This window comes from Euprymna scolopes, chromosome 18 (genome assembly GCF_053919585.1).
Source record: "Euprymna scolopes isolate OS-2025 chromosome 18, ASM5391958v1, whole genome shotgun sequence".
NCBI classification, from domain to species: Eukaryota; Metazoa; Mollusca; class Cephalopoda; order Sepiida; family Sepiolidae; genus Euprymna; species Euprymna scolopes.
The window spans coordinates 32,088,142-32,111,670 of record NC_136499.1 but is presented as its reverse complement, the minus strand read 5'-3'; the positions used below and the strand labels follow the sequence as shown (position 1 = coordinate 32,111,670).

Genomic DNA, 23,529 nt, shown 5'->3' with positions numbered 1-23,529 from the left:
GACAAAAGGTAAAAACATGGAGGAAATTTCTGAATTGATTTTGAGAGAACTCAAGAACGCTGGGATTCAGATTGGTGACTGTATTTGCCAGGCATTTGACAATGCCACTATTATGGCAGGCCACCAATTGAGTGTGCAGAAACGCGTCTCCAAAATCAACCCAAAAGCTATATTTGTGCCAGGCACAAACCATTCACTAAATCTGGCTTGTGTATATGCAGTGTCTGTAGTTTTTTGACACAATGGACCAGTCATTCTCATTCTTTTCTGCATCTATACATCGCTGTGACATCTTGATTCAGTTGACCGGTATCAAGCGGGCTATGGAAACTAGATTGAGTAATCAAGCAGACGCTGTAAATGTGATAAAAAAAATCATTGGAAGTTGCCATTACCATGGAACAGCTCACGGAAGAAGGAGAAAATGCAACCACAAGATCAGATGCATCTTTAATTCTCAACTCGGCAATGTTGTTTCCGTTTCTTTTATTTCTGAACCTTTGGAAAAATATTCTCCCAGAAATTAATGATGCTCAGAAGTATCTTCAACCAAAAGGGCTGGATCTGCAACAAAGTTCTGTCAGGCTGATGGCATTAAGAGATTGCCTTCTTCAGAATAGAGAAAAGATGGTGGACACTGCCATAGACAAGTCAAAAAACTCTGGTCTGAAATGGGGATAAGCATGGAGCATCATGTCTGCAAAAAGAAACAAATGGATGGTGAACGATTGACTGATGCAACGTTGGGATTTGATACTGAGTTGAGATGTGAAATGCTGTCTGTCATAGACAGTTTGACTGAAGAAATATCTTGCACATTTCAGCAAGTTCCCAATCTTGCAAGTAAATATGCTTTTTTTAGACTGTCAAATCTGCTTGATGATAATTATAATTATCAGCTTGGTGAAGTTGATGAAGATATAGAAAAAGAGGAATTCTTTGCCGAAAGAAGAGATTACAGTATTTTGTGAAAGCTTCAGTAAAAGATAAAATCAATGGACCTCTTGAACTTTCAAATTTCATACAGAGATACCACCCTGGGGACTTCATCCCTAAAATCGTGATCTTGCTGTGCATTTTCCTTATTCGAGCTATTAATGTTACCAGCTGTAAGCAGCACTCTTTCTCGAAACTGAAGCTCATAAAGAACTACCTTTGATCAACAATGAACTAGACAAGGCTTACAGACTTGGCAATCCTCTCCATAGACAGGGAACTTGTCGATGAAGTGAATTTTGATAAAGTTATTGATAACTTTGTTGAAAAAAGAGTGTGAAAAGTCTGTTTGTAAATTTTCAACCAACTTGATACCTTGTGGCAGTTTTTTTTTTTTACGCAATGGTCACCACTTATCAAGCCACTCAGGGATAAGGGTTATTGCAAGTACATTACGTTAGTGTGGAGATTTGATGAAGTGTTTATTTAAGGGGGCGGTTCATTAGGAATTTGTTAACGTTGGACTTGAAGACATCCAAGTTGTAGTCAGGTGGGAAGCAGGCAGACGGAACAGAGTTCCACAGGCGTGCAGTTCTAAGAAAGAAGCTTTGTTCATGGAATCTACGTTTTGATTTAGGCACAGATAAAGAGTGGGGGAAATTTTTCACAGTGGATTCAGCTAGACGGGTGTTTTTCATAAAAGATTGGTGAGGGGGGACCAGAGATTGGAGTTCAGACGAGCACCTGCCATGGAAATAACGATAAAACAAGGATAGGCTCGCAATGTCTCTTCTGTGAGAGAGATTGCAGGGTAGAGAAAAGGGCATCCCTCACTAAGCCACAAAGTCTATTTTGTACTCTGTCAAGGCAGGATAGGCTGTTTTTAGCAGCTCCTGCCCAGATATGGCAGCAGTATTCCATCCTTGGACGTACTTGGCTTTTATATAGATAGAGAATTGCATCAGTAGTGAGATATCTTCTGGAGCGGTAGAAGGATCCCACCATCTTTCCAGCAACGTTGGCAACAGACTTGATATACGTGTTCCATTTCAGATCAGGAGTAAAGGTCAAACTCAGAAGCTTGTCAAAACACGGGGCCTCTCCCAGACGAGAGCCATCCATCCCAATTGATGCCAGATGGGGATCAGAGCGTTGATGATGTAAGGATAGGAGTTTGGTTTTAGATGCATTAAAGGTAACCAACCACGTCTTCCCCCACTGAATCACGCGCTCGAGATCAGAGGAGAGAGAATCAGAGAGAACTTTATCATTTACAGCCTTTGATGTGTTGCCGTAGATGGTCGTGTCATCAGCATAGATGTCAACGAATGATTTAAGTATGTGTTTAGGGAGGTCATTGATGTAGATCAGGAAGAGAGTTGGGCCCAGCATTAATACTGCAGGCCTCTGATTTTTGTCCATCGACCACTACTCTTATGAGCCTATCGGAGAGAAATGATTTAATGATTGAGAAAACATTTCCAGTTATACCGTAGCTGGAAATCTTGTGAAGTAGACCCTTATGCCATACCTTGTCGAACGCTTTTGATATGTCAAGAGCAATTGCCCTAGAAAGGAAGCCTTTGTCAAGAGATTCACTAATCCTGTGAGATATAACCGTCAGCACATCTGCGGTAGATCTTGCAGAGCGGAAACCATATTGTGTGTCACTAAGAAGGTTGTTTCTGCTGAGGTGGTTGACTATTTCTCTATTTAATATGGATTCCAGCAACTTACTCATAATTGGTCTGTACTGAGAGGGAGATGACTTATTACCTGAGTTCTTAAATACAGGGCAAACTGATGAGGTCTTCCAGGGAGTCAGAAAGCACTTCTCCTTAAGGCAGCGCTTAAACAGTTTCGTAAGTATGGGAGCAAGTTCTGGTTGAAGCTTTTTTAACACTATAATTGGAATGCCGTCAGGGCCAGTTGCTTTACTGGAATAAAGGTTCTTGATTAGCTTGGCCACCTCATGCACGGATATTTGTATGTTACCTAGCATGTTCTGTGTTATAGGAGGAAATATGGGGAGTTGATGGCCTTCGTCGCATAGGGTAGAATTAGTTGCAAAGTTCTTTGCAAATAGTTTGGCCTTGTCTGATGCTGACGAGATGACCTCTGGTCCATTGACTAATTTTTTAGATGGTATGAATTGGTCTATACCTACAATTAACCATTTGGTCAGATCTGATACTATAGAGGACACTTCCTTTTTAAACATGGAGTGCAGAGGTAAATCAGATATGAATGTACGGAAGCTATCCCAGTCAGCCATAGAGTATCGGTATACAGTACGGTGGAGGGGTACATCTGGTGACTTATTACATTTCGTTTTTATCTGAAATGATACAACGGAGTGGTCGGAGGATCCTAGAGGAGAATGAACGGAACATGAACATAGCTCAGGGGAAGTTGAGAGAAAAAGGTCTAGGAGGCTTGCATATTGACCGGGTGTATCGGGCACACGGGTGGGTTCGCGAACAATCTGAGTGAGGTCATAAGCAATGGCAAAATCATGACAAAACCTCCCCTCATCGTCTGTCTTATTTGAATGGGTCAGCCATTCCACGTTATGGACGTTGAAGTCACCACAGATGTGGATGTTAGCCGAGGGATGTGCAGACAGGATGTGGTCTATTTTCTCAGATATGCTCTTAAAGATAATAACTCCGCTGTTGTGGGGCCGATAGAGGGCAAATATAAATGCAGTGGTGTTAGCAAGTGCAACCCAGAAGCACATATAGGGTAAGTTAGGATCTTCTCTAGAGATATCCCTACCACACGGGAAGCCATCTTTAATGTAGGCACATATTCCATGCCCATGGCGATCTTGGGGGTCAGATTTAGCTGTTAAGTTAGAGTATCCTTTAATTATGAACTCATCTAGGGAAGTGGTCGGCCCTATTCCAGTTTCGCTTAAAAATAATATGTTCAGTTTCATCTCCTGTAATTCGGTTTCAACCTCTGGAAGGTTGGAACGTAGACCCCTGATGTTGGAGAAGGAGACCTGGTAGTAGGGATCTACGTTGGAAGATTGGGTTCTAGGTTTATTCGAGTTTTTTTTTTCTGGAGATGTTTCATGTTGAGGTTTTGGGATTTGTGGAACAGGTCGGCATATTTGGTTAGAGCAGTACAGAGAGGGAAAGTAAGAGAGAAAAAGACAGGAATCTTTTTTTTTTTTTGTTGCACACGAAAAGGTAAAGCCGTAACAATTACCCACCAGTATAGCATCGAGAGGCCCCACCAGAGACTACTGCATGGTCCAGATCCACTCACCAAATGGCAATACAGCAGTCCCAGTACTTTGCGCCTGCTGATAGGACAGCCTCCTTAGTGGTTAATCCAAGGTTCGGGTCCCTGACTATCAGGCGGATAACGTCAGCCCAGACAAAACGTTTACCTCCAGCACCCTTACTAGTGACATGGCCACAAGGACAGACATAGAGACAGAAAAATTTCTGACATCTTAGATTACTGTTCACCAAGTACTACCGACCTTTAAGCAGCTTTTTCTTCACCCTTTGTCAGAAAAAACACTCATTGAATGAGGACTGAGGGACAAAAAAGGAGAAGCGAGAGTTACTGGAGCTGCCGATAACACATCCACTATATTATCTACTCTCTATTTAAAAAAAAAAGGGGGGGGTACAAGTGACTTATTTATATCTAAGTAGTAAGTCCGGTGCTAAGTTATCAATTCAGGATACTTTTGATGATAATCTTCCCCTCCCATATTAATGGGTGGAAGTTTGTCATTATCTATCTCGAGTTTGAATAATGGAGCTTCACCTTTATAATTAAAATCCAATAATTAACTTTTATCAATTTGTAAAGTCGGCTTAATATTAATTTACATTCGAGTTTAGATAATTATTCAAGGTTTTAATTTAGGAGGTTCGTTTTCATAAGTGACTTTTTCTTTGCTAATGTCACTGTATTATGTTTAGAATATAATAGAAAATAAGACTAACTATATTAGATGGTTTGATTGGCTAGCCAGGAAGCAAGCATTTTCAATATAGGCAAGCTTGCAGTAATAGTATATATTAAGTATATTACTTAAATAAAGTCCTAACTTTATCTACTCTAATAGAGAAAAATAATTCTCGGCATTTTGTTTTCTCACAAAAAATAAATTTATAGCATTATTTTATCATTTCATAACATTTTCAGGTTTTCAAATGTTCTTATTCAAATTTATAAAAAATGTTTTCTAACATTTGTGACTCTGCATTTCTTAAATTTTGTGCTTAAACTGAATGATTACACACATGGATTTCAGGCAGTACCGATACAAGATGTTTTTTTTTATCTCTTCAGGAGGCTCAACCTCTTAATAACATTATGAAGAAAAAGAAAAACTACATTGGACAATTTTCTCCTTGGCAAAAGTTTTGCCTTTAACAACAACAACAAAAAAAAATAAAGTAAATAAAAATGATTTTATCATTTCATAACATTTTCAGGTTTTCAATTTTATCATTTAAATTTATTATTATATTTGTTTGTGTAGCCAATTAATTTAATTTAACAATCTTTTTCTATAATTTGAATTATACGTTTTTGTTTTGAAAAATATTTGATTTCCTTTGTTTGCATATCCAGTCTTTATTTACTTGTTTACATAGCAAGTTAATTTAACAATTTTTTTATAATTTGAATATATTTTTGTTTTGAAAAATCTTTTGTTTTCTTTGACAACAACTGTATATGTATAGGAGTACTGTATATGTATAGGAGTGCTGTATATGTATAGGAGTACTGAAATAAGATGAAAGTCTGGGACTAATAGCAGATCCTTGATTGTAATTCCATGAAAAGAAATATTTGGAGGATTTTCTGGAAATTTGAAAGTTAACAAATTATCAACCGTCAGCAGGGGTGAAGGGTGGTGGCAAATCTTACGACCACCCTGGATGACAAAAATACAGGGTGGTCAAAAAGTCAGGTAACATGTTAAAGGTAGAAAAATTACACAATCAGTGGTTAATCGCTTCCAGCGATTGATAGAGAGAAATGGACGACAATTAACAAAATAAACATATTTCATGTTTGTTTCATTTTATATTTCAATGTATGGTACTTAAATATACGTGTATTGCTAATATCGTTCTTCTTTACAATGTTACCTGACTTTTTGACCACCCTGTAGTTGCTACGCCACTGTATCTAGGTGTGATTGCAACACAAATGTGCACATTTGCAGCATATATATTTAACAACAATAAAACAAAGACTGTTGGATATTCATGATATAGATTTCGTGGACAAGTCAGACATAGACTGAAGTTTATTTGTATCAAATATGGTTGGATTGAAGAAAGGATTGTGAATTTTATTGATGATTTCATTTTAGGTCACCGTGTAGACAAAAAAATTATTAAACTAGATTTTTAAAAAAATGAAACTATTCACTTATAGAAAATGTGAAACAAATAATTTGATGTAAAAATCATTCTTGTTTTTTTTTTATGTAAAGTATTTGATATTAATGCAGAAGTTGAAGCATTTAAAATTCGGGAATTGCAATATATAAATGATCATGTAGTATTCCTCAGGGAACCAATCTTGTGGTAGCGTGTTCCAGTGATGGGAAGTTCTGTTCATAGAAATTTTGGTTTAAATGTAAAGAATCCATTATCAACACAATGGTTGAAACTTTCAAAAAGACAGTTTCTCATTCTGGGAATGCAATGCAATCGCCAACATTTAGATTTCTTCCATGGTTCTATTTTAAAAGAAGGAAAAATGTTTTTGCTTTCCAGGTTATTATCCGCCTGATCCCGAGAAGGAATACACCGAAGAAAGTCCTGGCGGAAATCATGATTTTCTTGCACGCCTGGCAGCTGACTGGGAAGCAGCAACGAAATTGTCTCCAGGTGCAAAATCTGCAATACGCCATTCTATCGTCAGAGTGGGTAAGTGCAGTTGACCTACCTTGATAGATTCACACAGGAATCCAAGATTAAAAAATATGTATTTCCATTTTGAAATGTGTGAATAAGAAATAGTTTGAAAATAATCTAAATTTTTTTTTTTTTTTTTTTTTTTTTTTTGCTTTGTTTTCTCATTCAACTTTGAAGTTGTTCTTTAACAATTTTGGGCCAATCGATATATTATCTTAGATTATAATTGATAAATTTTAATATGCTGAGGAAAACAACTCCTTAGAATTTTACCTAAATGTAATTTTACTAATAAAAGTGTTTTTTTCCAAAAAGTGGGTACATATGAATCGTTGAATGTTTATGTCCCTAGTTGGATTCTAATATTTGAAATTATGATTAATGTCTTAAACTTTTTAAATCTACAGCATTAATATATATATATATATACACACGCTGTTATTACAACAAAATTATATTCATATATCAGTTCTAAACAGATTATGAAAGTTAAACATCATTGAAGCTGGTTCATATCCAAATGGGTAACCATTTGCGAACATCAGTTGCTATAAAAAAAACATTTCATATATTTCTTATAAAGAAATTTCTGCAAATAGAACTAGTGACAGATCAGCATTCTACCATCGAATGGTTGGGTATTGTTTATATGTATTGATTTTATTTTTTTATTATTAATTTTCTTATCAGTTTGCTCAAGCTGGGGATGGGGCATCCTACCAGATGCCAAACGTTCACCCGCTATCTTATAAATTCCAACCGAGAGATTTTTTTTAAATATTAACAATTAATATTTTGATTGGCCCTTTAAGTGCAATTGCTTGAATTACTCTTGCACTTGGTTCACTGGGTATATTTTCCAGGCAGTTTTTAAAATTAATTTTCATGGGTCCAATTGCTTCTATAATTATTGGAATAGTAGGGATCTTCCTAAGATTCCAGTTTCTTTTCATGTCATACATAAGACCTTGGTATTTATCTTTTCCCTCTCAGCTCTGTTGAACCCAGCATCACTGGGGACACTAACCTTTTTCTTTATCTCATACCACTATGTCAGCTTTAATAGTTCCGTTTGCAAACAGCTATTAAACCTGACATAATGGTATGAGATAAGAAAGCGAAAGAAGCAACCTTATTGATGTGTGTGTGTGTGTGTGCGTGCGTGCGATCCATCGTTTACTGTTGAAAAGAAATAAACAGCACTTGTTGCTGTTGTTATTACTTCATTTACATGGGAATGCGTGTTTTTGTTAGTTACAAAAAATAAATCTAAAAGCGTTTTGCATTTTGTAAATTCCAGGTGGTCACCCATCCTCCTGGCTAGGCTTAACCTCACTTAACTTCAGTGATCTTATAAAAACTAGTGTATCAGCATGATTGTGCTCAGTAAGGAAAACATACATCAAGATCAATAATTTTTAACTTTTTTTAGCCCGTGAACACTCTCATCATTTTTAAGAAAGATAATCATCCTTTTTCGGTAGTGATGGATGATGCAAAAAAATTTTTTTTATTTTTTATTTTTTTATTTATTTATTTTTTTTTTTTTTTAATTCAATTTTCACCCCAAACAAGGCACAGTGCCACTTTGAAGCAGGGGGCTACTATCAGGGACTTAATTAGCGGGGTCATTATGAAGGGAGATGAGTAGAAAGATGTTTGTTAACATTACACTTGAACTTCTGCATATCATTGCAGTTGGGAAAGTAGAATCCCGGAAGGGAGTTCCAAAGACCCGCAGTTCTGGGGAAGAAACTATTGGAGTAAAAGGCTTTCTTTCACCTAGGGATCTCTACTGTAAAGGGATGAGACTTAGTAGCTTGTTGGGTTTGTCGGGGGTAGTTACGTCGGGGAGGTACAAGTGTTTGCAGTTCGTCAGAGCATTCACCATTGAAGTATTTGTAGAACAGGCAGAGGGATGCAACATCTCGTCGATGGGACAGAGGCTGAAGCCTAGATGACAGTTCAGGACCTATCAGGTTGGCGACTCTCTTTTGAACCCTGTCCAGGAGCGAGAGACAAGAAGCAGATGCACCAGCCCAGATGTGACAACAGTACTCCATACATGGGCGAATGGTTGCCTTATAGAGGTATAGGATACTGTCAGGCATAAGTAGTTTTCTAGCACGGTAGAGGGAGCCAACCTTCCTTGCAGCAGCTTTGGCAATGCTCTCAATGTATCTATTCCAGCTCATATTCCCTGTAAACGTTAGGCCGAGGAGTTTAAAAGAAGTACTTTCAGGTAATGTGTTCTTGGCCATTGCTATTGGTGGTAGAGAAGGTTTCTTGTAGTTATTGAAGGAAACAAGCTTAGTCTTAGCAGCATTGAATGTGACCAACCATTTTTGTCCCCATTCCACTACGGATTGGAGGTCATCCTCTAGTGTTTCTGCCATTTCCTTGGATATGTGTTCATTTGTTTTCCCCTCATATCTGTTATAGAGAGTGGTGTCATCGGCAACAGTTTCTGTCTATTAATTGTGGTGCTAATTCTTCTCTTGAAGCCCTGAAATTCCTCTCTAAGGGAGAGGGGGGGGAAGTATCCCCAAATTAAGAACCACTGGTCTAGATAGTATAGTATGAGTATGTACTTCAGGTTATTAGGTGCAAGTATTACATACTACAGAAAGTAACCCAAGTATTTTTACTGACAAATAACTTGTTATGATGATATATTTTGTCTTCTAAATAAAACAAGAATTGAACTTGTTGGCACATGTCCCCCTATGACAGAAGATAAAATACAGTTTAAAAAGACAAATGGTGCTTCTATAGCTGGAGAGCCATACTGACCTGAATGTTTCTGATTGCAATTTACAGAACAAATCAAAAATGGTCAAAGCAGTTTACAATTTAAAAGCCATGAAAAAAAAAATGTAAGAAAGGCAGATGACAGTAAAACATACAAATATTAAGGTTTAAAATTTTTTTTTATCCCTCCTAAGAATTAAATAAAATTGAAAAAATGTCCTCAAAAATCACGTGAGAAAAAGAAATTGCTTAACTTACTGATTTGAAGAAAATTATTAAACCTGTTCTTAACTTAGGGGAGGGAGAGAGGGGAGTAGGGTAATTACATTGTTTCATTTAACATCGATACTGACTGACTATTGGGTGATAACTTGGCAATTTCTAGTTTGTTTCTGTAAATCACAATTGGAAACATTTGGGTTGCTATAAGTCCCCAGCTATAGAAGTGCTAGACAGTGCAAATATAAGAAGTCCAGAAGTTACTCAGACAAGATTGGAAAAAACCTATATGATGTATAATCCGTAATATCACTCGCACAATCCCAATCCAAACTAATAATAAAATAAACTTTAAGAGGTGAAACACACTACGCAACATACAAATATCTCTGCGTGAATCAATAACCTTGATTCCAGTAAAGCAACTGGCCCAGATGGCATTCCAATTATAGTGTTGAAAAAGCTTCGACCAGAACTTGCCCCCATACTTACAAAACTCTTTAAGCGTTGCCTTAAGGAGAAGTGCTTTCCAACCCCCTGGAAAACCTCATCAGTATGCCCTGTATTTAAGAACTCAGGTGATAAGTCATCTCCCTCTCAGTACAGACCAATAAGTCTCCTGTGTGTTAGTAAGTTGCTGGAATCCATATTAAATAAAGTAGTCAACCACCTTAGCAGAAATAACCTCCTTAGTGACATGCAATATGGTTTCCGTTCTACTAGATCTACAGCTGATGTGCTAACGGTTATCTCTCATAGGATTAGTGAATCTCTCGATAAAGGCTTCCTTTCTAGGGCAATTGCTCTTGACATATCAAAGGCCTTTGATAAGGTATGGCATAAGGGCCTACTTCGCAAGATTTCCAGCTACGGTATAACTGGAAATGTTTTCTCAATAATTAAATCATTTCTCTCTGATAGGCTCATAAGAGTAGTGGTTTATGGGCAGCAATCAGAGGACCACAGTATTAATGCTGGAGTCCCCCAGGGGTCCACCCTGGGCTCAACTCTCTTCCTGATCTACATCAATGATCTCCCAAAACACATATTTAAATCATTCATTGACATCTATGCTGATGACATGACCATCTATGGCAACACATCAAAGGCTGTAAATGACAAAGCTCTCTCTGATTCTCTCTTCTCTGATCTTGAGCGCGTGGAACAGTGGGGGAAGAGGTGGCTGTTTACTTTTAATGCAGCCAAAATCAAGCTTCTATCTTTACATCATCAACACTCTGATCCCCATCTAGCATCAATTGAAATCGATGGCTTTCGTTTTGGGGAGGTTTCATGTTTTGACAAGTTCCTGAGTTTGACCTTTACTCCTCATCTGAAATGGAACACGTATATCAAGTTTGTTGCCCGGGCTGCTGGGAAAATGGTAGGATCCTTCTACCGCTCCAGAAGATATCTCACTATTGATGCAATTCTTTATCTGTATAAAAGCCAAGTATGTCCAAAGATGGAGTACTGCTGCCATATCTTGGCTGGAGCTTCTAAAAACAGCCTATCCTGCCTTGACAAAGTACAAAATAGACTTTGTGGCTTAGTGGGGGATGCCCTTTTCTCTTCCCTGCAACCTCTTTCCCACAGAAGAGATGTTGCGAGCCTGTCTTTGTTTTATCATTTCCATGGTAAGTGTTCGCCCGAGCTCCAATCTCTGGTCCCCCCTCACCAATCTTTCACAATAAACACCCGTCTAGCTAAAACCACTGTCAGTAATTTCCCCCACTCTTTATCTGTGCCTAAATCAAAACGTAGATTCCATGAACAAAGCTTCTTTCTGAAAAGTGCACGCCTGTGGAATTCTCTTCCATTTACCTGCTACCCACCTGACTACAACTTGGATGTCTTCAAGTCCAATATAAACAAATTCCTGATTAATCGCCCCCTTAAATAGGACACTTTATCAAATCTCCAATACCAACTATTACTACAATATTATCCCATTGATTACTGTACACACAATAACCCTTATCCCTGAGTGGCTTCCAGGCCTTGATAAGTGGTGATCTCCCATGTAAAAAAAAAAATTAAATAATAAAGACGGATTTTGCCTTGCTGACAAAAGTAGAAATACTGATTTTTTTATTTATTTTTTTTTTCTGTAATGTAACGAATTGAGTCAATCCCCCCCCCCTCTCCCATCATAAGCAGTATAAAATTGTATTATACACAAAGAAAATCATGGGTATGACTATATCCGACATGCAAATATCTTTTATTTATTTATATATATATATATACTAGCATGGGTGCCCGGCGTTGCCCGGGTGTTTGGAGGTGTATGCTGAGCAAAAAAAAGGGAGTAATTTTTTAAACTTTGACCCCTATTATGACCCCTGAAAATTTATTGTTTTGGGCTCAAATCAAGTTATTAAGTTAGATCCATGTCCACGGAAGCTATATCTAAAATTTCAAGTGTGTAGACCCAAAATTGTCGGAGAAGTTTGGTAGAGTTCTCAAAGCTCAAATCGTTGAACTTTGACCCCTTAATCGCCAAATTTCTGGCTAAAAACCGATCACATAGATTTTTCCAAATCTCAGTACCCTGTATATCAAATTTCGAGTCTGTAGACTAAACATTGACAGAGTTATTTCGTAGGGAAATGTACACAGACACACACTTTCACTTTTATAGATATATAGATTTAGAATTTGAGTCTGACAGAATGACAAAATTATATTGCAAACCGATATATTAAACAAACGAACTTCAAAGAGACAAATGAACACATAAGTAAAAACAATTTGTATTAGAAAACATTTATTATTCCACGTCTTTTTTTACAGACCTGACGACTGAGGTTCGCTCTTAATAAAAATTGTTTTTTATAGTCTTAATTTTGACTTCCTTTTTCATAAAAAACTAAAAAAAAATCAAGAAAGAAAAGAAATTTAATTTTATTTTTTCATTAATTTCTTTCTGTGCAAAGCAATTCTTTCAAACTTACTCTGTTTCCAAAATGTTTTTATTTTATTCCCCTCCCCCTTCATTCATTTTCCTCCGCATCCTGGCAAGTATTAAAATAAACCATTTATAATATTTATTTATGGATTTATTTACTTATCATTTCTTTTGTATCGGTAAATGAATTCCATTTAAAAAAAAAACTGTAAAAGTCACGTTAAAGGTGATTAAGTTGGAAAGTAAGTAAAAATTTACCCTTTTTACTTTTATACGATTTCTGATCACTTTGAAAAAGGTGTGTGTGTGTTTTAAAAATGTTTTTTAACTGCTATAATCTCATTTATATATATATATATATATATATATATATATGTATATATATATATATAACAACGTGAGTATTCATATTGTGGGTTTGTATTACTGTACACATAGATTCGAAAAAATAGTCAAAAACAAATATATAAATAAATGTTATCAAAGGCAAGATAAGTTACTTTTCTACCTAACTGGATATATTTTTTGTGTTTTTATTCAATGTAATATATTTATTCAGCTCGAAAAACATACAGTGTTTACCGATGTGTTGGAAAATTCAAGATGGCGTCTCACACCCTCTTTAACACCGTAAGTTTGGGAAAAGGTGTTATAAATAAAAAACTATACAAAATACTATTAAAAACCCACCGAATATATGTCAACCTATGTCACGGTAACATATATTGAGCGAGTTTTTAACAGTATTTTAACAGGGCACATCGTAAAAACTGACCCATTAATTTTCCTTAAGTAAAAACTATATAGTTTTTAAACTTTTAAAACTGTACATTATAAAAAGAAAACTGTTCGAGTGATTTTTTTTTTTTTTTTTTACATGGGTGTCACCACTTATCAAGGCCCAGAGGCCACTCAAGGATAAGGGTTAATAGGTATACATTAGTCATTGTGATTTTAGTATAGTAAACAGTGAGAATTTTGTAACTTGGATTACTTGAAAAAGAAAACTGTTCGAATGATTGAAAATGAAAACAAAATAACAATGTAAATATATTGATAAGAAAAAAACAAAAACAAACGAAGTTTCCGTTTCAGGAACCCGAGTTTAATTTTATGTCGTAATCATTCAACTCGTTAGCAGTTTTATTCAGCGATTAGGGATAACCATACGACATATCTAATTACCAAAGCGATTTAAAAAAATTTTTTTTTTTTATTAAAACTAAACCTGTTTAGTTTTAATGAACCAATTTTTTTAAAGCCAACACTTTAGTTATTTTGAGAGCGTGCAACTGCACCCGAAAGGTTGATTAGGAAACTCCAAATCCTTTTATGACTCGAAAAAAAAAGGGCTTTTTATCGGCTTAAATGATAAACTAATGTTAAATATTAGTATTTAATATAATGAGATATCAATCTACACAATTTGCCATCGATTCTGAAATAAAATGAAATCCTGACATTGTGATCATTTTTGCAGGTGTTATGTGCCAAATATTGAAATAAGAATGTTTAAATTCAATTATTGTAATTTAAGTCTTTAATTTTAAAGTCGATTTTATTTATAAAATATCTTTTTAGAAATCAATCTCAAAAACAATCTGAACAATAAATCTCTTTTGTTATGGCTAAGTTTTTGTCAAGGGTAGAAATTATAATAGACAAGTATTCATCCATGATGACATTTTACCGATTTCCTGGTTTACAGGTATTCTTGCTAAATTTCTTCGAAAGAATTGACATAAACAATACTTCAACTAAATACGTATATTTCATGCAATAATGACTTTTGTTTCTTCTGACTTTTCCTAAACTAAACATAAAACATCGGTTAGGGTTAGTTTAACATTCTGTAAAAGTACCTTCCGTTTTTTTTTTGTTTTTTTTTTGTACTTCTGCAGAGAAGGTAAAAAACCGATAAAAACTGGATATATTTTTCGTGTTTTTATTCAATTTAACATGTTTATTCAGCTCGAAAAGAATACAGTGTTTACCGATGTGTTGGAAAATTCAAGATGGCGTCTCACACATTCTTTAACACCGTAAGTTTGGGAAAAGGTGTTATAAATAAAAAACTATACAAAATACTATTAAAAACCTGCCGAATATATGTCAACCTATGTCACGGTAACATATATTGAGCGAGTTTTTAACAGTATTTTAACCGGTTTTTTATTTATTACACCTTTTTCCAAACTTACTGTGTTAAAGAGAGAATCGGCCGCCATCTTGAATTTTCCAATACATCGGTAAACACTGTATGCTTTTCGAGCTGAATAAACATGTTAAATTGAATAAAAACACGAAAAATATATCCAGTTTGGTAGAAAAGTAATTTATCTTGCCTTTGATAACATTTATTTGTTTTTTGGCAACTTATTCGAATCTATGTGTACAGTAATACAAACCCGAAATGAATTTAAGACCACGAGTGAAATGAGAAAATGAAGAAAATCACATTTACTGTGTGTGTTTACTGTTTATGTAAGTCAGCGGGTTTGGTTGCCATAACAACGTGACGGTAGTGAACGTGTGTGTGTGTGTGTGCGCGTGTGCTTGCTAGTACTACTACTAAGTTTGTAGGAGCGTTTGATTTCGTGTAGTTTAGTTTCGTATAATAGTTTCGTATTTTTTTAATTTGTAAATAACAAGTTATTAAAAAATTAAACCCTTCCAAGATGGACAATAAATAAAGCCATAATATTTTATGGTAAAGGTAAGAGCGTAGAAACGATTGTTTTTTAGGAGATGTGATTATTGGATTAACCAATCAGAAATCGTCTGTGGCACACACATCTCTGTTTTTATAGAGATATAGATAGATATAGATAGATATATCAAGTTGAAGGTATTCAGGAGCTAAAACCCACAAATTAAAACGAGATCATTAAAAGTGCTCAATAAAAAGAGCAGAGTATAATATTTCTATTTATATAGACAAATATTACATAGTCGCTACACTGAACATGCTAATGTTTCGGAACGATTGGTTTATTATAAAACCAAAGGCTCTTCATCAGGCAACAGAATTAAATTTATCCGCTATTCATCACAGCTGATCCTTAAAATTTAATATAACTATATAATATATATATATATATATATATATATATATATATATATACACACACATATATTCAAAAAAACGTTATTATATAAAACAGTGTCTTTGTTTAATAATTTTTTTTTTTCTATCTTTCATATGATCCTTTGCACGTTTCTGTTAAATTGTTGTAGATAGAATCTGTAGGTGTCTTTTTTGTCTCAAGTAGAAAAATTAAAACAACGAATAATTAAACGGAGACACTGAGTGTTATATAGTGTTTGTTTGAATGAAAACATGTTGCTTAGATACACACACACACACTATATATATAAACTCCTCTGTTCCGTCCTAAAAGTCTATGGTTACACCCTGTAAGAAGTTGTTGAGCATGTAATTGTGAAGCAAGGGTTGCACAATCTTCAACCACACCTTTCTTGAATCGGCACTGCTTGAGTCCAGTAGCAAAGGAAAATCAAGGACAACTGGAAACGATGCAAAGATAAGCAGACAGCACCTGGAATTTCCAAATGGTCACCCATTTTAATACAGACCAGGCTCAACGTTGCTCGACTTCGGTAATCTAATAGGAACCGGTGTTTTACGTGACTATGTTGTGTGTGTATATATATATATATACATATATGTATAAGAAAACATACAGTTTATGTGTGTACTTTTAGTAAAAGTATTTATTTTTTTCATTTTTGATGGGTACTTTGCTAATTATTATTGTGTATAAATAAAATTTGTTTATTTCTAGGAGTTGTTCTTGGACGTGATGGCGGCATGATCCAGCAGTGCTACATTCCTTTCTCACTTGGTCTTGGAGGAAGAATTGGCTCGGGGAAGCAATGGTTCCCCTGGATCCACATTTCTGATATTGTTGGAATCTACAAACATGCGATCACTAATCCAAAAGTGTCTGGTGTCCTCAATGGGGTTGCACCTGAACATGCCACAAACAAGGATTTCACCTCTGCGTTTGCTAAGGCACTGCATCGTCCAGCAGTTTTGCCCGTTCCTGGTTTTATGATGAAGTTGGCACTTGGGGATGTACGAGCAAATGTAATTTTGGAAGGTCAAAAGGTCACACCTAAACAAACTTTAGATTCCGGCTATGAGTACGAGTTTCCGGATTTGCAATCTGCTTGTATTCAATTAGCCAGTTGAGGAAGATTATGATTTGCTTTTGTGTGATTTGCTTTAGTTTGGTGTTGTGCCCTTTACAAGCAAAATAAATAACGCTCAAAATACTGAAAAATATTTAAACACCTGTGAATAAATAAATAAAACTAGACGTTTTGACCATTAAAAACGCGCAAAAGTTATAAACTGTTGACTTAGAATGCTTTAATGCCAAATTGATGGTTGCATATGGTTAAATTTGTGTCCATTTTTGCATTAAATACTAATCCTTATTAATTCCTAACTGTGCATTGAATAGATACCATAATACTTTGTCTGCTACACCTAATCAGAACAAAGGTCCATACAAAATTTCAGCTAGATTGGCCTAGTAGTTTCTGAGAAAAAAGTAAAACGGACAGACAAAGAGAAATATAGTGTCTAAGCACAACAATAATCGAACAGGAAGTCAACTAACATTTCTCTTGATTTTTATAATTCTTAGTTTAATTTTATCTTTTTTTTTCATGGAAATTGCTCGATACAAGGCATGAAGCCACTTTATGTAAAGAGCCAATGAGAATGAAAAATGACTTGTCAAGGCAAGAGATGCTTATTAGCCAAAAGAGAACTAGTGGATGCAAAATATTTATTTCTATATATAAAGGCCAGTTGTCTGTGTGTGTGTACATCTGTAAGTCAGAAACTACACAAGACACACCTACAAAGCTGATATATTCTTTTTTTCAGTATTGCATCAGACATGATATGAGCACTTTTTTTGTAATATTTATTCTTTCGTGGTCAACAAACACAGTTAGTGATTTATATAGATTTTCCATCAACTTTTGGTGTGAAATCATACTTTTTGTTCAGATATTTAAAAACATAATATATTTCTGACCATATATAGATGTGAGGAGCTGAGATAGAAAAGGGGACATAGAGGAAAACAGAAGTTTTGGTTCTTGTCCAGAATTTTTTTTATATAGAAAATAATTTTTAAGCATTTAATAGTAAATCGTTGCCATTTCAAGCCTGAAAAAAAAAAAAAAAAAAAAAAATCTCAGTTCAAATTGAGTTATCTCTATTCAAGATAGTTGAGTGAGACACTCTGTCCTCGCTTTCTCATAAAATAATTTGTCTTAGTAAAAAAAACAAAAAAAAAAAACGCCTACTTGACAATTTATGTGAATTTGGGAATATGACATTTTCATTCCGTTACGGGTACGTATATCATACAGATTTTTCTTTAATTTTTTTTATGAGGGAGAATTCTGGACAAGAGCTGAAGTTGTAAAAGAAAATTGCTACATGCATATTTTAACGTTTTGTTGTCCATGTCCCCGAGCAACCATGCTAGTTAAAATGAACAAACATTGATATTGAAATTCGTTTTTGCTTATGAACCTTTTAATCCTCTTTCCCTGTTAAACTCGTTAACCATCAGAGAAAGTGGACATACCAGATGATCGTTGTGCGAACATTAAGCCGAACATTTTTTAATCTAGATTTTTTTTTTTTTTCTCTCAGATGAGAAATCTATTTTGAGTGTTAAAAAATGGTCACAGTTGGCAGGTCATGTTGAAGTGCTGTTGGTGGTGATGGTTCATATGCATTTGAGGAAAGGTTCAAATTCTGGTGGTGGTAAGTCATGTGCCGTTTGGAAAGGTATGAACTAGTGTTAGGATGATTCCAATATAATTACAGATTGTTCTAAAATCCCATTAGAATCTCTAAATATTTTAGCCACAGAGTTTTTATTTTTTTCAGATTACCGTAAAAACTCGTGACACAAACATTAAAAAAAAAATACTTGGTGATAATCTGTAGATGTTAATTTGACTGGTATTTTAAAATCAATAAATATTTATATTTATTACCAGTAATGTCAAATTAAGTTTGAAACAAAAAATAGAATCGTTTTTGGCATTGGAAAATAGTCACAAAAATTTTCTGAGTTCAATACCGATTCTGATGCCCCAAAATAATTTGAGTTTTATAATTTGAGATTCTGATTAATCGTCCCAACATTAGTATGAACCCATCTTTCCTCTCCTTAAGCTAAAGGTGGAATATTACAGCAACCAATCACAAGAAAACTCAAAACCTGCAATTGTAATAATGTTACACTGTGAGGTTGTCCGACCACATCAGACAAGTTTTCCTTTTTTATTGCGACACACAATTCATTTTTGTATTTTAAAATCATTTTGAGAAATAAAAAAAGTTTGAAAATAAAATAATCTTTATTTTATTTCATCTTTGACCTTTTATTCTAATGGCCATGTTGAAAGATCAGATGAGAATTCATTTTTGTTTTTTTTTTTACTCGAAATTGATCCAGATAAGGCATGAAGACACTTGATGTCAGAAGCTTACAAGAACGAAAGAGGACTTGAAAATATTAAAGCTATAGGTAGGAGGAAAACTGAGCAGGAAGAGAGTTCCACAACCTTGCAGTCCTTGGAAAGAAGCTACTGGAATAAGTTGTATTATAATGAGATATTAAAACAACGAATTGATGAAGAACACTAGACTAACAAAGTCAAACAAGCTGGAACAAAGGAAGCAGGAAATAGATCAGACAATTCTGAAGAACACATATCATGATAGTATTTATAAAAGAAGAAAAAAAAGATTGAAACTAACAACATTATGTATGTGAGAGAGATGTAGAGAAAAAGTAGATGTAACACAGTTGAGGTAGCAGGTTCAGTTCAGAGAAAGAACAATGAAAAAAATTATAAAAAAATGGATCTGATGGAAACAGATCGGTTATTTTGGAAGTCAATTTATCTAAAGCTGTCCAACACATGCCAGCATGTAAATCAGATGTTAAACTGACTATGATATTGATCAGTATTATCTGTTCTAATAAAACTACCATCTTGTGTGTCTCTCTTACCTATACATGACTTTGATAAAGGCATATTCAATTTTTATTATTTACTATTAATCAAATATTTATTGAAGAAAAAAAAAAAAAAAAATTTTTTTTTTTTTTTTAATAAGAGAAAACTAAAACATTTTGATGTCATCTTATAAAGATTTTGTTGGAGATGATAGTGGTTTAGTATTGTATAAAAGAATAACGACCCCCCCCCCCATTTTAAGACATTTTAAGATTAGACAGTTATCTAAAAACGAATTCCTTCCACGATTTTGAGGTTTTAAATAGAAAAATCTACAATTTATTATATAGTCAGGTTGTCAACACCAAATCATCTATATTTTTATAAAGTAATAGGGTTCGTGTGTTTCTGTCTGTGTGTACAGCTCTCCATCATCAACGAAATATAAAGGAGGTAAGAGGGTAGATCTCTCCTGGTAGAGAAACATTAGAACCCATTTTAGGATGTTTCTGTTATAGGAGACATAAGAATCTTTGCCTAATTTCTTTATATACTAGTCTACAAACCACCCCCATATCGAATGACTTATGCTCATTTGCATATCACATTATATTAAATCTCTTTAACTAATTACCTCGACCTTATTACATATTGGAAATATTCTAATCATTTCAACTGTACTATTTACAAAATCTATTTAACATTTAATTATTTAATATATTTTCATTTAATTTTATATTCGATTTATTTCACTTTACGTATATTATCAAAACAATTCATTGGCGAGGAAAGCTTTATGTTTTGGGATTGTATTGAAAATGTAATGGAAATTTCAATTTCGTTCCGTTTTAATCGTTTATATTTTACTTGCCAATATAATTGAAAGAATACAATTCAACTATCGTAATTTTAAAAAAGAAATAATTTTATTTTTAAATGAAAAAAATCAATTTAGTAAAATAATTGTATTAAACACCCCCAGCCTTGTCAGCAAACCTGTAAACCTATAAAAGTTAACATTTCGAATGTAAACAGTGATTTTTCGATTTTGTTAGCGCTTGCCGCAATTAAAGACAATTAAAACGGAACTAACTTTATTTCCATTCTATTTTTTAAACAACCCCCAAAACATAACGCTCTCTTCCAGTTATAGCCAATTTTTTTTTTTATTAAATAAAACAGGTCAAAATAAACAGATAAGCGCATTTTCTTTTACATTTTTCTTACAATCATTGTCATTTAACCAACTGCAGGATACCGTTACTTTTGTGGGGTTGTTTTGAAAATGGCACGGAGATTATAATTTCGTTCCAATTTAATCTTTCTGGTCGAGCCTATTTCGAAAGCCTGTCTTATCATAGATTTGAACTACAAATAATTTATTACATTTTGATTATTACTATCTTAAGACTTAAAGCTTATATTTATTTCATTTTTCTATTTATATATTGAATTAGTTATTTCCAGACTTATTTAAACTTAGTGCTTTCTTTAAACCGGATGAACCTTTTATAAAAATATGAGTTTAACGTAAAGAACACGAACAAGGTTTTATTCAACTGAATTTCTTCCAGTTTACTAACAAAATATATAAATTTAAAAGAGATATAAATAATAAAATAAAAAGGTTATGTAATTTAAAAGAAATACACGTACTCACAAAAGCAGAACTTTTTTTACACATTTTTTTCTTTAAAACCATAACAATGAGACTAACAATTACCTAGATCTTAGTAATTATTTGTTTTAATAGAACTGTTTTAATTGTACTGTTTACTTAGTTAACCTAAGTTGGTATCACATTTATTTTACATTTACTTTTTTTTTTTAATTATTACTTTTAGACTGTGACGTTTACACCCGGAAGTAATGAGTCACACGTAGGTCGCTTTTATTCATTCCTTTTGGTCAAGATCAAAGTGTAGTATCTGTTCCTCAGATGCTGCACTTCATTTTCTTGTTCTCTTTCGGTGGAGGAGAAATCCTTCACGACTGAGACAATTTTTATTTTTGTACCTTTTCTCCACGTTAAAAAACGACCCTGGTGTCTAACTCTGTCCCGTGGGAAGGCATAGTAAATAGGTACAATATAATTGTTTATAATTGTACTATTCAGAAATATTATTTATAGTTCGTCCATTTCAGTTAGTATACATTTCCTTTACGCTTAATTAATTTACAATCATTAATATCGTTAAACAATTCCGTTTAAAACCGAAATTATGCCACCCAAACGAAGTAGAAACGAAAGTGAGGAAGAAAGAATGGAAAGATTGGAAGCTAATAGACTAAGAGTTGCTGCAATTCGCTCCAATGAAAACAATTCAGATAGAGAAAGACGTCTAGAACTTAACAGGATACGTCAAAGAGAAAGAAGAGCAAGACTGTCAGATTTGGAAAGAGAAACCCAACGTGAAGCTAACAGAACTAGACATGCTGTAAGGCGGTTAAATTCATCACAAGATGAAATTCAAGAAAGGCAAAGATATGCACTGGAAAGAGAAGCAATATTACGATCGAATGAATTATATGAGGTAAGTAGACGTACACAAGGTCAGTTGAGAGTGGCTCAACGACATCAGAATGAATCGGAAACCCAACGAAGCTTTCGCCTATACCAAGGGCAACAACGAGAGGCTGCATGGAGAGAGAGTATGACTTTGCCCCAGCAATTGACAGAAAACGAGGCAGCTAGACAACGAATGACTGCTTTGAGACACCATGAAATAGAACACTGCAATAGAAAAGGATTGCTCTACAACAAAAATGACTCTCTCACTACAGCTGATATAGGAAAAATGGACAAAGTATGTCAACATTGCTCAGCTGTAAAATTTAAAGGAGAAACGCCTGGTTGTTGTTGTTCTTCTGGCAAAGTTGTGCTTGATAGCTTTCTACCACTGCCTCAGTTGCTTCAAGATTTGCTCTCCGGCAATGGTCCCATCTCTAAAGATTTTCTGCAAAATCTACGCAGTTATAACAATTGTTTTGCAATGACATCATTTGGTCACAAAATTGCGGCAGTACATGGGTGGAATCCTTCTTTTAGAATTCGAGGCCAGGTTTGCCACCAGATTGGGAGTCTTTTACCACCTGAAGATGAAACAGCAAAGTTTATTCAAGTCTACTTCTTGGATAGTCTGGAAGAGGAACTACATAATCGGGGACGTGACAGTAGACTCAATAGAGACATTCTCCAAAGTCTGACTGAATTTTTACATGAGAACAACAGCTTTATTTGTCAGCTGAAAACAACAAAGGAGAGGATTGAAGAAGAACACTTGGTAGAACATAAAGTTGTCATAAGGGAAGACCGAAGGCCGCAAGAAGAGCATCCACGGCGATTCAATGCTCCAACAACAACGTATGAGATTGGAATATTAATGGGGAATGAACCAACAGCTAACCGGGATATTGTCTTGCGTTTTAGAAATGATACATTAAAATGGATCTCCGAACTACATCCCCTCTACGATACTTTAATGTACCCGTTAATGTACCCCTATGGTTCTCCATCTTACAACATCTACATGAAGGCATCCAATGGGCGAAAAGTTACCCAACAGCAATTTTATTCGTACCATTTAATGACTCGGCCTGGAAACTATTTTCTCTGGTACCGAAGGCTATTTCAACAATGGCTGGTGGATGTGTACTGCAAGATTGAAACAGAACGTTTGCAGTTCCTGAGGCGTGAGCAACAGACCCTGAGAGCTGACAATTATAGCAACTTGAGAGATTCAATTCTTAGGGAGGATGGGAATCCAGAACAGTTTGGTC

At 34.7% G+C, this 23,529-nt stretch overlaps 1 protein-coding gene across 1 annotated transcript in view; it reads left to right on the top strand.

The window, feature by feature from the left end:
* LOC145297571 (epimerase family protein SDR39U1-like) overlaps window positions 1-19,140 on the top strand; it is a 39,442-nt gene extending 20,302 nt beyond the window's left edge. The window contains exons 5-6 of the mRNA XM_080143587.1: window positions 6,702-6,854; window positions 16,530-19,140. Of these exons, the coding sequence (XP_079999713.1) occupies window positions 6,702-6,854; window positions 16,530-16,939 (563 nt within the window). The 3' untranslated portion in view covers window positions 16,940-19,140. The remainder of the gene's footprint in view (window positions 1-6,701; window positions 6,855-16,529) is intronic.
* The last annotated feature ends 4,389 nt before the right edge of the window (window positions 19,141-23,529 follow it).